At 38.4% G+C, this 16,177-nt stretch overlaps 1 protein-coding gene across 2 annotated transcripts in view; it reads left to right on the top strand.

Annotated features, from left to right (window-relative positions):
• The window catches only part of NECTIN3 (nectin cell adhesion molecule 3), a 60,297-nt gene extending 57,813 nt beyond the window's left edge, over positions 1-2,484 (top strand). For both annotated transcript variants that reach the window (XM_058044626.1, XM_058044616.1), the window contains one exon: positions 77-2,484. In XM_058044626.1, the coding sequence (XP_057900609.1) occupies positions 77-253 (177 nt within the window). In that variant the 3' untranslated portion in view covers positions 254-2,484. The remainder of the gene's footprint in view (positions 1-76) is intronic.
• The last annotated feature ends 13,693 nt before the right edge of the window (positions 2,485-16,177 follow it).

Here is a 16,177-nt window from a genome sequence, read left to right as displayed (position 1 = left end):
TAAAGCTTTTCCAAGAATAGGAATTTCAGGTTCTATACATGAACTATGAAACTTATTACTTCTTATGTGTGTTTAGAAAACTGTGAATGGAAGGCAACTTACTTGTGGGGCTGAAGAGCCACAGGAGCGAGAGGATCTTCAGCCTATGTATCCTGTTTATCAGCAAACTCACTACAAAAATTGGAGCAACAGATACCCACAAAGCTCAGGACCTGTAAGAGCCTACATCAATACAAGGGAGCATTATGTATGATTCTGTACTCAGATGTCTTTAACAAGGAATTTATTACCTGTTGACTCTATGACCCTCATGTCTTTTTGGCTTTCATCTCTAAAATAATTGGGTTTTTTTAATGTGTGAAAAAAAATGGATGGAGAATTTTATACAGGTAAACCATATGGAATTTAAAACTTGCCTCTAGTACTTGGTATGTCTGTGTTTTTGTAGTAATATTGATCTGCCAAATGAGGAGAGCAACTTAGCTTTTTTAACCTTCACAGTCATAATCTGTATAACCTGTATTAATTGTTTGGCACGTGCCAAAATGTAGTTAAGCTTTTTTTGCTGGCTATCTATGGGAGCATTCTCTCTGGATATTTTAAAAGAACCTTTCCCATATAAAAGTGAATAAATATGAGCAAGACAGCTGAATCCCTTGTGACATTAGCAGTCTCAGGCTGAGCCATCTTAGCAACTTGAGATATGAATTTGACTGGCCTTAGCTATTGATTTCTCAACCAGCTCTACCTCTCTCAGTCAAATGAAAAACTAGACTACCTCTCAAATACTGACTGGCTGGTCCATAAACTACACTGTTTTTCTTCTCACCTTGTTAAAAGTGAAGCAATTGCCTTACATCAAAAGCTTTTTGTTGTCTATTGATTCTGCTTGTTGCTGGCTTTGTTTTTACAGTTAGGTCTACATGAAACCTAGTTGAAAGAGTTAGATGACTAGGCAGACAGAACTTTCTGTAAGTGTCTTTTGTGAAGCTACATCTGTGTTCCCAAATATGACTCCTATTTTAGGTGCTGCAGAGTTTATTTTCCTTGGTAATAGATACATTCCTTGGTTTTTTCTTAGTTTACAACAAAACTGCCTGTGATGTGTTCTTATGTCTTAGCAAGAAAAGAAAAGCTTCATCAACTTCAAATGCTTGCTAGCACTATCCTTTAACCTTAACCAGTAGTGTGAAGTAACTGGAGAATGTCCTGACATTACCAGTGCTAAAAGTATCCCACATGAATCTTTTGTGTCTGTGGTAATGCTTAAAAAATGTGCTCATGATCTTGCTAGAAAAATAAGTTTTCCTGTGAACTAAAAAGTAAATATTTATCAAGTAAAAATATGTATATAATGTGTTAGTGCTGAAATGAGCTCATAGGACAATCTTAAAATATTTTAAGACAGTAGAAAAATGGGTTGTGTCTAAAATTTGCCAGAGAAACTTAAGAGACTTGAGTATTCTCTAAGTATATTATGCACATAAGTACAGAATGATGATTTTCAGTCAGATGGCATGAAGGACAAGATGTTAGAATGCTTGGTGTCATGCTGAACTACCTGTTGCACAGAACTGAACATTACTTCTGGGGTATTAGTGCGTTTTTCTGCAGATGTTTGAATTTTTTTAGAGGCCAGAGTCAAGCTGTAGAAGGAGCAGAATTGAAAGCTAGCATAGGTGAGTGTGCTGCAGGCAGGGGGCTGTTGTTAAACCTGTATTCAACCTGCATTCATCTCCATCACTGTACAAGTTCATGAGACCTCTGTCCACAGTTGGGCCAGGTAAATAAAATTCTTCTAGTTTGTTACAGGTAGCATCTAGAAGATTATGGCTTGGGTGCCTGTATTCTGGACTCTGTAGAAGTAGGTATTTCCTGTTCTCTTGCTAAGCAGCTTTCTGTTAAATGATGTGGTTGAAGTTGACAGCTGAAGGAATGGCAAAAAGAAAGGTTGGACAGAACCTGCTTCTTAGGAGCTATCTTTGAAGCACTGGCACCTTGCTTTTCTCTTGGGAACTGGGCACATTCATGTAAATTGAGCAGCTGTTTTCAATTTTAAAGTTTCCTGCTGTATTTGAGACCAAAAAAAGGGCTTGTGTCCCTCAAAATTGTTTTTCCATAATGTTAGTTTAAGTAGCTATCTCTTTACATGAGCATTGCCTCGCCTATCCTTACATTACTGCAGCTCCAAAAAGCATCAGCTGTCAGAACATTGAAAGAAGACAGTGTCGTGGACAAATGAATGACAGAATGCAGAGAGGAACTATACTGCTTAAGATAATTTGATCAATATTACTGAGCAAAACTTGATACCAAAAATATTTGAATAGACATTATAGAATGGCTCAAAACTTTTGCTGTGGCAGTGCTTCCTCTGCATTCATTAGTACAATGTGGTATTGAGCAGGTGATCACTTCAATCCCTTTTGCAAAAAACCACTTATTTTGGATTCAGAAAAAATTCTTCTACTGCTTTTTGTAATTACTTGCAAATACTTTCCTTTCTGTTTTGTTGGTTTTTTTTTTTTTGAAAGAGATAAAACTTTAGGGGAAGGAAGAATGCTATCAACAAAGCTATCATTTTTTTTTAATGTAAAAATAGCTTAAAAAATAAAAATGTAATCCAACTATGTTGTCCAAGTTACATATCAACAAACTACAGAAAGCTTGATTTGCAAACTACCCATCAGAATGTAGTTTGCCCTAAAGTCATTAAGGAAATAAATTACCACTGACAGGTTTGTTATCTGTGAGAAATGGTTTCTTTGTAATCTATTCAGGGACATTTAGTATATTAAGTTTTTGAAATGTTACTTTTAGATTTAAGTGTGGCTGAATTTGGGGGAAGAAATTTGGCAAAGAATGCTCAGAAGAGAACAGAAAAAAAGTCTGCTAATTAGGCTTTCTCACTAAAAGGATTGTACATATAGAAGTAAGTTTGATCTGCTTTTGTAAGATGTAGAAAATGTCCTTTTATATTTTTGTACATTTTTAAATGCTTGTATTTGTAATTTGACTGGAATAAAAACATTCAAAATAAAACATTTTCTTCTGTTGTTTAGATTTAAGATTACTTAAAATGCAAAGTCTGGTAAAATGCATCCACTTTTTTGGTGTTATGTTTCTTCTGTGATTGTATATGCAGAACATGTTCTTTTTACTAACTCTACCACTTTGAGATATTGTGGTGTTGCTTGCTGAAATCCTTCTAACTTTCATCTTACATAACAGGAAGCATATAGTACTGTGTGAAAATGCAGTACTGAGGTGAACTGAGCACCCAGAATCTCTGGTGAGGGAGGAGGGGAAGATTAGTAATTTGCAGCTCTAGCATTGGTAAATGTAAATTGTCCTCTGCCCCAGTATCTCTAAATTCTACAAGGTAGTCTAATTGTAAAAAATCTAAGATTTTAATGTTTGGAGTATGTCCAGAATGACTGTGGATACAATACAAATTTTCATTTGTATTGTATCCACAGTCTAAGAAATTGTACTACTAAAAGTAAGGAAATACCTAACAAAATATTATTAAAGGACTCCCACTGTTCAGTCACAAATGATCTAATATATTTTGTGTTGAGCTCGAGTAAAGCACAATAAAGATGTGTGATAATTCACGAAGAGCGAAGGGAGACTTTTCACCTTCTGACTTGTGTACTTTGCCTTCTTTCTGGCAATGTTACTGCTCTTTTGTCCTCTGAGGGATGCAAGTTCAGGTGCTATGTTGTTCCATAGGTGATTAAAATTTATTATAGTAATTTTTAATGCCACAAACCTGAAAGCACTCTATCTGAAACATTGTTTTATGTGAAGGCTGAGTGCGTGCTCTACCAAAAAGCAGCTGCAGAGCAGATGAAATTGTTTTGACAACTTGGGCCACTTCAGAGGTTCCTGACAAGGACAGGTAAAGCTCCAGGTGAAAAAAGAAATGTCTGTGTAGTTTCCTTCCTGATTGCCCTGTGGGAGGTGGCCTGGGGTTTTCTGTCCACCTGTGGTACATTTCCAGAGTATTGGGAGACTGGGTTTAACTTTCTGGCAGAAGGTAAATATGTGATATTTCTGCATTTATTAAAAGGTATTACATGGTTCTTGGTGAAAAACTTGATACCTTTAGTTGAATTATGTTGCCAATGCACAAAAATAACCTGTGAATCTTAGTAGTAATTATTCAAACAATGTGAAAAACCCAAGTAGGATGTGTTAGGTATTTTAATCTGCACTTACAACCCCACAGTGAATTTTTTTCTGTATTTGTTTCTACTTGATTTTATGCTATATCTAAATCTAGATCCTTCAATTGCCACTAGAAAATAAATTGTATTTAAAAGCCTACAAGTCAAACAGTGACTCTTGTATCCCTTTGTGGGACTAGTATTCAAGACTTTAAATCAGAATTGATTTCCAACTTGGTCTCAAAATAAAGCAGACTTCAGCTTCCTCATCAACTGAGATGAATTTGCATATCTGTGCAAGGCTACACACAGAATGCATAGAGTATGCTAAATATATTAAAACATCATTTCAATTTAGCCACAGATTTATTATATTCCAATCTGAAGTGTACTAGGTTAAATTAGACTTATTATCTAACAGAGATTTAAGGGAAATAACTTCTCTAATACTGATTGTCAGAGGAAGAAGTTTAAGATATGCTATAAAAGATTCCACTGACTTTTCTGGTTGTTGTTTTTTGTTGTTGGTTTTTTGGGGTTTTTTTTGTCCTTTTCCCAATGTTAGATTTTATTTGTTTATTACTGTTTTGGATCTCTGAATAGTGAGATCTCTGATAGTGTTGCCACATTAGATCCTGTTCTTAAGGTGTGCCTGCAGCTTCAGTTTCCCTGACACTTCATCTTGCCTCTCCTATTAAGAAGTCTTACAGTCCTTTGTATGACTTCAGATATTCTGTGCTTGAACAGCAAAGTATTTTGGGCCAGTATTGTTTACCCAGTTCAGCTTATAACAAATTCCAGAAAATTACTCTTTCCCTGCTGATGTGGACTATGCGCAGTAGGAGGTTGTGTGCAGTGCAGCAGCATACCCACAGAAGATGCTTCAGCCCTGCCAGTTGTCTCCTGGCTGGTCAGCAGAGTGGCAGACCTTTGTCCAGATGGGGTCTTTGCTGTCACCATAGTGTTTTGTACTCACCAGAAAAAGAATTCAGAGATATACATAACTTTTCTGAACTGCTGTCATAATTTGGGAATAATTGCTTTCAGGCACTATTTGTGGCAAAAGCTTAATTCATTGTCAAGTAGAGCAGTTGAATTTCTGTCTTATGTTTGACTAACCTGGCTCTTTGAGGACCAGACTTCAGCTACTGACATGACTGCTCTTATTAAGCACAAAAACTGAAGGAGCCTGACTTTAATCCCACAATTAAAAAGTTCTTTGCTTCTTTGACATGAATTGAGAGGTAAGAGAAATGGCTGCGGGCAAATAAAATGTCTTTGTATTAGCTTTAAAATTCAGATTGATGGGTAGCATCAAATGTAGATTGGTCTATCCAGCTAGGCTAAGCAAATGGACAAAAGGCTTAAGGGGTGGCCAGAGGAAGGAACACACTTTAAGTGCAATGCTTTAGTAATGCTTGTGACATCTCATTGTGTCGCTTACTTTTATTTTGGCCAACAATACTGCTAATGACACTGCATTTGTGGCAAAAAACCCAAATATTGGGCAAGGCAACACGTCTCACCTGTTTGGATGTGTTTTTAAGAAATTTTAAATCTGACTATTAGAAGATTGCTTCTTAAAAGTCCAATCTTCTAATAGAAGATTTAGCTTTAACAAAAAGTCAAGCCGTCTGCTTTACGCTTCCCCCTACTCTGAATTTTTCCTGGGTGGACTTCACACCTTAAGTCATGTAGCACAGGTGTATCTACTGCATGTAAAAAATTGACTGGTCTCTAATTTTCTAGGATTGGTGTGGCCATTACCAAGGTTTGTGTGGACAGAAATATGATTTTCCAGAATTCCTCACTGTGGGATTGTTACTTGATCAGCCAGCAAAGCCCCTGGTGGCCTCTGACTTTGTACACTCAATGGTATAAGCCAGAAAGTTCTCTTTCTTGCCTCTGTTCTTTCACAATGTGTTTCATTCAGTCCCATGGAGGATTAGTAATGAAAGTGTTTCACATTAAACAGTTGTCAGGCATCTTAAAAGTGCCTGCTTGTTTCTATTAATTTGGTAGGTTGTCTGTCTCCTGTCCCTTCCCTCTACCTTTGCTCCTTCTATGTCCTTATGGTTTTTCTTTGTTCAGTCATCTCACATCTCTCTCTTTTCCAGCTGGGAGAGATAACAGTCTCTTCCTTAACCTCTTCCATTCTTTTTTATATTATTGGCCAAATTATTTCTCACTAATACACCTAGTTAGGGCTTTATTAACAAAAAAAAAACCAAAAAACTAATGCTGTTCAAAAATGGAGAATAAGTTCTATTTTGTCCCATATTTGTCTCTTACCTTTCTGCTCTGGCTTTTTGGGCCAGTGTTAGTTAATTTTCAACTCGATATGGAAATGGTTGAGATTCAGTGTTGCTGAATTCTTTTTCTCCTCTTTCATATTCTGTAACAGCTTGAGGAATGTGGAGTGTCTGTGTTTAACTCCAAGAAATTTTCAAAGTGGAAAATGGGTAACTTAACGTCAGGTATTCTCATTACAGCTGGACAAATTAGGATGATGTGACATTGCAGATGGTTTAATCACCTGACTTTCAGGTGATACGTGATTTATAGTAAGCAAGACAAATGGCAAACATGGAATGGAGCTTGGAGGAAACACTTCCTGCTTCTACAGGAAGGTGACATTTAGACTACTTGCCTATTCCCTTCTTGAGACAGAATAGCTGGTGATAATAAAGTGTGGTATAACGATAACATAATAGTATGTAATAGTATGGCTAGGAATCAGCAAACAAACAGAAAAATATTGTTCTCTATCAAAGCAGTAACTCTGTTTTCTGAAACAATTTTAATTGAACCAAAGGTAACCATTGTCTACAAAGCTCCTCAGTTTCGGATGTGTCCTAGTAGCAGGAAGAATCTGGTTAATCTGGAAGTTGATGCTACTTAGCTGATTGCTGCAGGTTATAGTAGGTTATCCCAAAGCCAGTTTGTAGACAAAGTGAGAAATTCAGAATTGTCACTTTCAAATGTGTTACTGTGAAATCACATTCAAGTTTCACCATCTGCTTAATGTGGGATTTGTATACAGCTTAATTAGCCACATAGCTCTGCCCTAGTCTGTTCAAAGATTTATGTAGAAAGCCAAAGATAATTGGATTTCTAGTGTCACTGATCACACTCAAGTGCATGATTTGCACAGCAAGTGTAATTGACCCCATGTTTATGTGAAATAAAATGCCCAGTGGATACCTGTATCTAAAAGCATTGATTATACAGTAAGTAGTTTGAGTTACTGTATTGGGAAATAATTCAGTCTTTTCAACTGAAGAAAATCTAATTAATCAAGAAAATCTATCCTTTAAAGACTGCTGAGGGAGGAGGGTGGAAGAAGCTGCTGTCAACACCCCAGAATACAAAGTCTCAGGTGAAAGTCGAAAATAATTTCAACTGCAACTTAATAGCCAAGAAGTGGTGACATTGGCTTCTCTTGTAATGGAAGCTTCAGCTTTCAGGTAAGTCTTCCTCTTGGAAGACAGAAGATGAATCAGAGCTTTGCAAGCCTTTGCTTAGAAAAGACATCAGCCTTTGGTGTCTAAAGACAAAGCTAGGGATGCACGATGGATATGCCTGGATGCTGCACGTGCTCACTGCACTTTTGACTTCCCCTTCCACTTGCCCTGTCTGTGAGGGTGGCTGGGAACCTGGGCAGAAGGGCTTCCACTGCAATTCAGCTTCTCTTGACATCAGCACTTGGATTTAACTCTTTCTGCTTTCTGCCTCCCCTTGCCCTGTCCCCTCTGCTGACACTTTTAGCAATATTTTGGGTTTTGTTTTTTTTTTTTTTTAATTCCTAATGTTCTAGAGTTAAAGGAGCTGATGTTGGTGAGCTTTTGAGATGGTGACTTAGACAAACTATTGCAGACCATGGTATATGATTGTGCAGTAGTAGGCTAAACAATGCCCTGAGATGTTTGGAGCTGCTTTGGACCTACTCCAGCACCAATTGACAAGTACTGTGAAACAGTTCTAACATGCATTAAAAGGAAGAGCTTCCTTAGGAAATCCCATGGAGTCATAGAGGTGGTAGTGCTTTTTTTCTGCTGTTAATTTTCTTCTTGTTTGATTACCGCTCACAGCATAATGTTCATAGGCAGATGGCATTTAATTTGATCACATACAATTCATGTCTTCCAGTTCCTGAGTAGACATTTGGTAAAGGGGAAAAAAACCCACTGAGGTGATATGCAAGTAAACTTTAATCTGAAATGAGCATGTTAAGAGCTATGCTTAAGCAGTTTCTATGGGAGCTCACTGATAGTTTAGAAAAAAGTCAGACAAGCTAGGCACTTACCTTAAAATGCCAAGCTATAGAGAAGCCAAACCTTGCAAAAAAACTGGGAAGAAAGTTTTTTGAATTACATTGAACTTCCCCTAACTCCAGCTGGCCAAGTTGCTGCTTCTGTAAATAAAAATATTTCACTGATGTCACACAGTAATACTTTTTTTTTTTTTTTTAAGATTCAGGGAAATAAGCAGAAGACAATTCTTGTAAGGTTCCTACACACAATATGTATATGATGAGATACATGCTGATTGATGCAGTTCAGGAAACTGGTCGCTGTCACAAACTCCATCTTGGCATTTCTTACAAGTTTAATTGTATCAATAATAGCACACTGCCACAGCAAATGTTTACTGGCTTTTATAAATGAAATTTTGGAATTCTCTAGGAAATCTAAGTATTTTTCATATTTCTTCTGAAGCCTATTTACTACTTTCTCTTACAAAGATAGGTTTTCTGCTCCTCTGCATTTAACTAAGTATTGCTTTATTTACTTGGAGACAGAAATTTAATTTTGAAATACAAGGTCACTGTTGCCCATGCTTGACAGACATAACTAACAAGTTCTAAACGAGACCCCTGTATGTGGGGCTTTTGATTAACCTCACCCCTTCCCATTGTGACTTGGAATCTGAAATCTTTTTACTGAGCTTTGTATTTTCTGTAAGTCTGTGCATTTAGCACATGTATTTGCTTTGATTTACAGTTAATTTAGACTTTCATCTTCAAAAATGTCAGGCATGTAACTGAAAAGAAGGAAAAAAAAACCTCATTAAAAAAATTACCGAACTGGATGCTGGTATATTCTACCCCCAAGTGCTAAAAGACCATTTTAAGAGCTGCCACTGAAGTCCCACTTGTTTACTAGAGAACTAAACAAATAAAGCTGAAGGGAATAGTGATTGTTGAGGACTACTGTGCATCTGGATAGCACTCACCCTATCTCAAGATAGCTTACGTTATATTAAGAGCTTGTATCTCACCCTGATTAGCAACAGGAAATAATTAAAATATAATCAGGCTCTCTTCATTAGAAATGTTCTTGAATACTTTGAAAACTGTCAAATAACTGTCTTCAAAACTGAATGTTCCTATAAATAAAGAAAAAAATGTTGTGTCTCTGATTTTTTTTTTAATACATGTTTGGCTCCAATACCAGGATAAGCATACATTGGTTTTGTAAATGCAGAAGACTAAAGCATTTTGGATATTTACACAGACTCAGACTAGCAGGGACAGCTCTTCCATAAGGCTGAGATTCCAGAAAGTCACCATTTCAAGTCAGCTGGTGAAGGGATAAAGATGGAGTTCAGCCTAGGTGTAAAATGTATTTAACTCTGAGCCATTGGTACATTGATACTGGTAAGCTGCTTCTCCTGCTGTTTGGATCTCCCCCTGGCTTGGGCAAGTGCCCAAACTGAAGTCCTTTCTTAGATAAAAAAGTATCAAAGGTACCTTTTTGTATGTTTCTCTCTGAATTGCTCTGCTGTTATTGAAATACTTCTTGTTCAAAAATATGTTCAGTGAACACATGGGACTGCCTGTAATAGCTTTTATGTATCTTCAATTAAAGCAATAAATGTCACGACAAAGTGATTTTGCTTCCCCTTAGGCCTGTACAGTTGGTTACCAAAGAAAGCTGGTGGTTACTACCAGGTAGGTGGTCAGTGCTGCTGCCCTCATTAGGTCTGTGATTGCCTGGAGTAATTATTCTGCAGCTTAACATTTGTGCAATCAGCTGGAAAATACAGAGAAATATAAAATGGTATGACCCTCATGATACAATGCTGCTGTGCCCCTTCAAGTGAATTTTCTCTTTTGAAAGACAGATTTTTCCTGTTTTTTCCTATTTGAGAGAGCATTGTATGTACAGCGACATTGCTTAGTGGAAACTGAAATGCTTCTTTATTTCCCAAATTGCAAACCTTGGAAAAAACATAGGTGAAGTTCAAATTTGAGCTGATACTGAAATTTTTCAAGAGAATCTACACTTCAGCCTTTGTGAAACCAGAAGATATGTGGTTTTATAGTGAATTGAAACCTAGTTGTATTCTGCAGTCTTCTGCAAATTCTGTGCATCAGATTGCAAGGAAAAAAATGTCTGCAACACAAGTAAATTTTAGGTTTATTTCTCTGCTGTATCAATTTTGTGTTCTTCATCAGTATCCTCCATCGCGTGTCTTTGCCCTTAATAGCTGTCTCTCAGAAATTCAGCTATAATACTTCTTAAGAATTATAGATTTTTTTCTGAAATTTTCCTTGGGTTTTTTTTTTTTCCTGATAAATGAAAGTTACAGTGTAGCCAAAGCATAGATCTCCCTTTACTTACATATTTGTTGATAATGCCACTTCTCCCTGTTTGCATGAATGCACCTTGGCATGCAAGAGTGAACTGAGGAAAGAAAATCCTATTCCATCAGGATAAGACACCTTCAGCAGCTGTAAAAGGTACTGCAAGGGACTCTCTGTGCCCAGAAATGTGCTCCTTGGTGTGCTGTGGTCTGTCACAGGTAGAAGAGAGTGAGACAGCAGATAGAAACCGTGAGACAGTACAGGGGTCTGTCTGAAGCTCATGGCTTAGCAGGTGATTTCGGTTAGTGTGTCACCAGTGTGAGCCACACTGAATGTGCTCTGTGCACCCCACACATCCCTGCTGAATGCCAAGATGAGCTGTCAGCCCTGGCAAGCTGCTCCTGTGCCTTTGAAGTGAAACCATATGGAGTGTGAGTGCAATTAAGGCACTACTGCTTTTGCACTTGCTTGCAGTTCCAAATGACTAAAAATGCCCTGAGTACCTAAGGAACTGCTTAAAATATAATGATGATCATCTTAATGAACACAGGAGAAAGTGGTGGGATGCTTCTTTCAGATAGAATCATGTATGATGCCAGAATAGCCTCCTGATACTGAACTGATTGTATGAATTTACAAATGAGAAGGTTTGCTGAAAAGGAAGTGTCCTACTTTAGCTTCAACTGCACACTTCCTTCATTTTGGAAGTCTGGGATTTTTTTGTCAGCCATAGTCACTATAAGAGACTTGCCAATTTCTGTCTTGTATTGGAAGGACCGAGATAGACAGAGTGCTCCCCAGGAGACTTCACAGAGAGTGGAACTGGCCTTTTCCCTTGGCCTGCTGACCAGGGCACACTGCTGCAAGGTGTTCACCAGTGCACCCAGATGTCTTCCTGCAGAAGCCAACACTTGCTCTGTTCTTTCCCAGTTTCTGCATTTCTTATTGTATGGATCAACCTGAGCTTCTATAACTGAGGAACTGAACCCTGTCATATACCTGGTTTGATACAAGTGTGCTGCGCATAATAGTGTTGACGGGTAGTGTCACTGAACTTCAACATTGATAAAAATGTTGACTCTCTTAAAAAGGGAAAATTTTCTTTGTGTGTTTGGTCTCACAGTGGGTTTGTGGTTTACTTGTCACACTGCAAGGGGAACGCTTCATTCCTTGCTGCCATGGTAATGAATCAGTCAGCAACACAGCAGTTGTGGTAGGTGTAGGTCAACTACAAGCTCAATCTCTTATAGTGCCTTTAATATCACTTAAATATCTCCAGAGACCTGCTCTGGAGATTGTCTTTCAATACAATAAAAATATTGTATTTCAAAACAATAAAAATAAATCATTATTTGTAGATAGAAAAAGGAGCAATGGTGTCATTTGCTGCCCCTTTTTCTTCACCATTTTGTTGTAAGGACAGAATCACTTTAGCAAATGATCACATAGCCTGGCTTATTGCAATATGTAGCTTCATAACCGGGATAGCTTCTAGTAAATATATGTATTGACAAGTATATGGTCTTTTACCTTTCTCACACATCTTGAGTCATTAATTTGTAACTTAGACATTGTACCCAACTTTTCCCGGTGTTCAGGAAGCTGTCTCTAACTTGCAGGCTTATAAAACTCCTTGTACAATAAAATCATCTTTCACGTGTTTACTATCCCTGAATCTGCCTGATTGTTGTGATCAGATCTAGAAGGTGGAGGTACCTGAAAGGCTCAGCAGCCTGATCCATTGAATTCTGCTGTCCTGTGTGTTTCCTTCCCTATTGGCAGAATCTGGATATTATCTGGTTTAGGTTGTCATTGGTGGATTTTGCTCTCAGACTCACTGCAACGCTCAGATTCAGGATTTATGGAAAAGGAAGTACAGTGGTTATGAGTGGAAAAGGACGTGGCTCACTCTTTCTCAGAATAAAAAATAATGTACCTCTTGGAAAATCTGATTAAAAAAACAAAAACCAAATAGCAATGTGGTATACACACACCCCAAGTCCGAGGAAACAACTCCTGAAAGCAGCATGATGGAGTTGGGGAGCAAAATGTATATTATTGGGCTTCATTAATAATTATGTCATGGGGGAGGAATGGTCCACTACAAAAGTGTAGAATTTTAAACTATGCTTTTTATTCTTTTAACTGTTGATCCATTCTGCAGTTTCTGAAAACATTAGTTTTGGCCAGCAAGGAAAGAGTAAAAGGTGCAGTTTGTTACTTTGGGTGAGTGGCTCAGTCTAAGGAGATGTTTTCATCTCAATTGTAATGCTAGCTGTGGAAGATGGCTGTTCCCAGACTTTACTAAGACTGCCTGAAAGTGACAGTGCAAACAAGCTTCTGAATGATGTGATGAACAGGGAAAGAGGGACAAGGATTAGTTTTAAATTGCTAGTTAAACATCCAAGCAGACTTATATTGGAAACTCACTTAGGCAACATTTATGAACCTGGGGACAAAAGCTGTCTGAACTGACAGCAGCAAATGAAAGCATGGCTGCTGAATTGTCCAAGCTATAAAAGAAATCAGAAAGAACATGGGGTACTTGTTGCTTTGGGTGTAACAGATGTTGCACTATGTACCTCTCCAGCCTTACAAAGTGCTTACTGTGACTTTGAAATTTTTTGTGTAGTTCCAGATATTTTATCTGTGGAAATCCTAAGTAAGTAGTAGCTGTGCTTCCCAGAGAGCAGAAATGCTTTCATCTCTCTGGTTTAGATGGTGGCTACATCAAAGCCTAGAGAGTGAACTGCTGCTTCCCTGTTGTTAAATGCTTGAGCATTGAGTTATGCGAGAAATGTCCCAGTAAATCTGCTGGGACATTTGGAGTACTTACGAACTTAAAACTAAGACTAGGGAGATATCTCAGGTTGTGAAAGTAAACTTGCTACTGTCACTTCTAGTTGCTCATATATTCACTTTCACTGACTGGCATTGCTTCGTGTGTAAATCTGCTGTTTTGTGGAAGGCTGTTTAAACATGTGATGGTTCTGCTGGCTGGGACATCCTGATTTCAAGCTTATAGGTGCATTTGGTAAATTCATACTATTTCCTCTTACAATGAATTTTCTTCAGTTTTAATTCTTCCTTCCTGGTGTTATGGCCTCTGTAGCCAGCAGCTGTATTTCTCCCTTGCCCTTCATGGGCCTGGGTTAATGAAGTTCAGCTCTCTCTTGGCAACGCCAGACTATTGCATGTAACCCCTTAAAAGACAACTAGTTCTTGAACCTTTGGCTGGCCTGCTTTGTTGTGAGCACTTGTAACTTTGGATTTTAAATCTCATACCAGATATCAAATCTCACACGTAGCATCCATGCTTTAGTTAGTGTTATTTATTAAAATGCAGAAAAGGGTGGGAGTTTTTTTCCCCATCCAGAAACATGGGAAGCAGTTTGAGGTTCTTTAGCTGCATGGGCTTCTTTTGCCACATATGGTGGCATTTTAAGTGTTCCCAGTGGCTGACAGAGTAATTAACCTGGCTTTAATTATTTGAAATGCTATATTTGGAGGAGGAGGATACATAATATGAACAATGAGGCATTAGGATGAAATTAATTCCATCAGAGTGGCCAGGAAGCCCTGCAGAGCAGAGTTGTAGTGCACTTGAAATCCTACCAACCCTGAACTCTCTGGGCCTTGCTTGTGTCACTGCCTGCTAATATGTTGGCTCAGTAGAGCACCTTAAATCAGGCATAGCTGGAACTGTAATTGCCTATTTTCCCCCACCCAACATTCTTCTGTGGCCTGCAGGGCAACTGCTGCCAGGGCCTTACTCAGTGATTTGTGCTGCTTTTAAAGCCTGGATGGTTTTGTATTTGGAATAGATCACAGTTCTATATAGATACTTTATTCACCAACAATGGGAATGGGAAGCTGGTGGTTCTAACAGCAATGGTGTCTTTGGAGGAGACTCCAGGAGCATGCAGCAGGATCTGAAACAGTGTTGTTTAACTCACTTAGAAAGCCCTACTGTTAACAATGCACTGGGGGTCTAAATATAACCCTCCCACCCCCAGCATTTTTCACAGTAGAGGTACATCCAGTGAAGATCCAGGGGTTAGGCAGTGCTTCCAGGCACTGTGAAGCTCCTGTGTGTCCCCTTGGCAGGGGCAGGAGACGAGCCGCAAGGAGCACCCTTGAAATGTGAAGGTTTCTTCTGGTGTGGATCTGTGATTTTGTACAAATAATGGTGTGTTTGCTATACAGAAAAGAGAATTTAACCACCTCCATTAAGCTACTTGGTGGGCACAAACAAAGCTTTTGTTCCTGCCCCAGTTAATTTTCAAAAGAAGAAAATCTTCAGTAAGGGATGTTCAGAGCAACTAGAACAGAGAAGCGATTATTAATCCTGAAGTTTAGCAACCACAAACAATGGAGTTGCATGGAAAATTAAAATTTGGGATTGGCTTTTTTGACTCCATAGTACATAATCTCATATTACTTATTAATTCTCTTGAGGTTTTTGTGTCTTCTTATAAAATAGCAGTAGGTCCCCAATTTATTGAAGTAATGAGGAAGTATTTGCAACTTTTGACTTTTTCAACATCAATAACTTTACAACCCAGAGAGAGTCATAGTAATTCTGGTTTTGCTATGTGAGTTTAATGCTTTGTGGCAGCTTTTGATATCTGCTAAGCCTCTATTGTTTTGCAATTCAGAGGAATTAAGTGCTGGACAAGTTATTAGATGTCTTGAGTGTGTTTCACCAAATGTACAGATTGTCTTAGGATCTTTGAACATAGAAAACAGTTTAAAGCCTAGGTGCTATTTCTTATTATTACTGCAAAGTGTTAAATGCCAGGAGCATGGTTAAGCCAAACAATGGGAACATTTTAAAGCAAGGCCTCCTGTAGAGGGGCAAGAAATAAATGGCCCTTCCCCAGTGGCTCAGCTGCTTAGATGAGGATGGAACCCAATATGTTCTGTCCCTTGCTGTTGGCTGGCTTTCTCACATGTCTGAAATAATGAGTCAACACTAATGAGCTGCCAGCCCCTAGCACAGGGCCAGTGAGTCACTGGGCAGTGCTCAGGCTGCCAAGCACTGAAGCACAGCACAAGCTGGATAAGCAACTCCTGTCTCATAGAATTTGCAGCCTGAGAGCTCTTGCTGCTGGTGTAGCTGAATTCATAGGGTTTGTGGGTTTCTTCTCTTTCTGAAACTAAACTTCACAAATCAATGTTGCCATGGAGAAGTGCCTCCTCATCATCAAGGGCAGACAATGAACTAATTAATTGCAGAAATCTGACTGCAATAGTGATAATACCCCTGGGATATAAACCAGTTACCATTAAATTCAAATAGCCATTTTCAGGGAAGCAGTACTTCCTTCAGCATAATGTAGTGTTGGCTAATCAACTATGATATGAAAATATAGGCACTGATGGCTTTGTAACCAAGAATGTGGATGTTCAGCTA

This window comes from Melospiza georgiana, chromosome 2 (genome assembly GCF_028018845.1).
Source record: "Melospiza georgiana isolate bMelGeo1 chromosome 2, bMelGeo1.pri, whole genome shotgun sequence".
NCBI classification, from domain to species: Eukaryota; Metazoa; Chordata; class Aves; order Passeriformes; family Passerellidae; genus Melospiza; species Melospiza georgiana.
The sequence above is the reverse complement of the archived record's forward strand: the minus strand, read 5'-3'. Positions and strand labels throughout refer to the sequence as shown.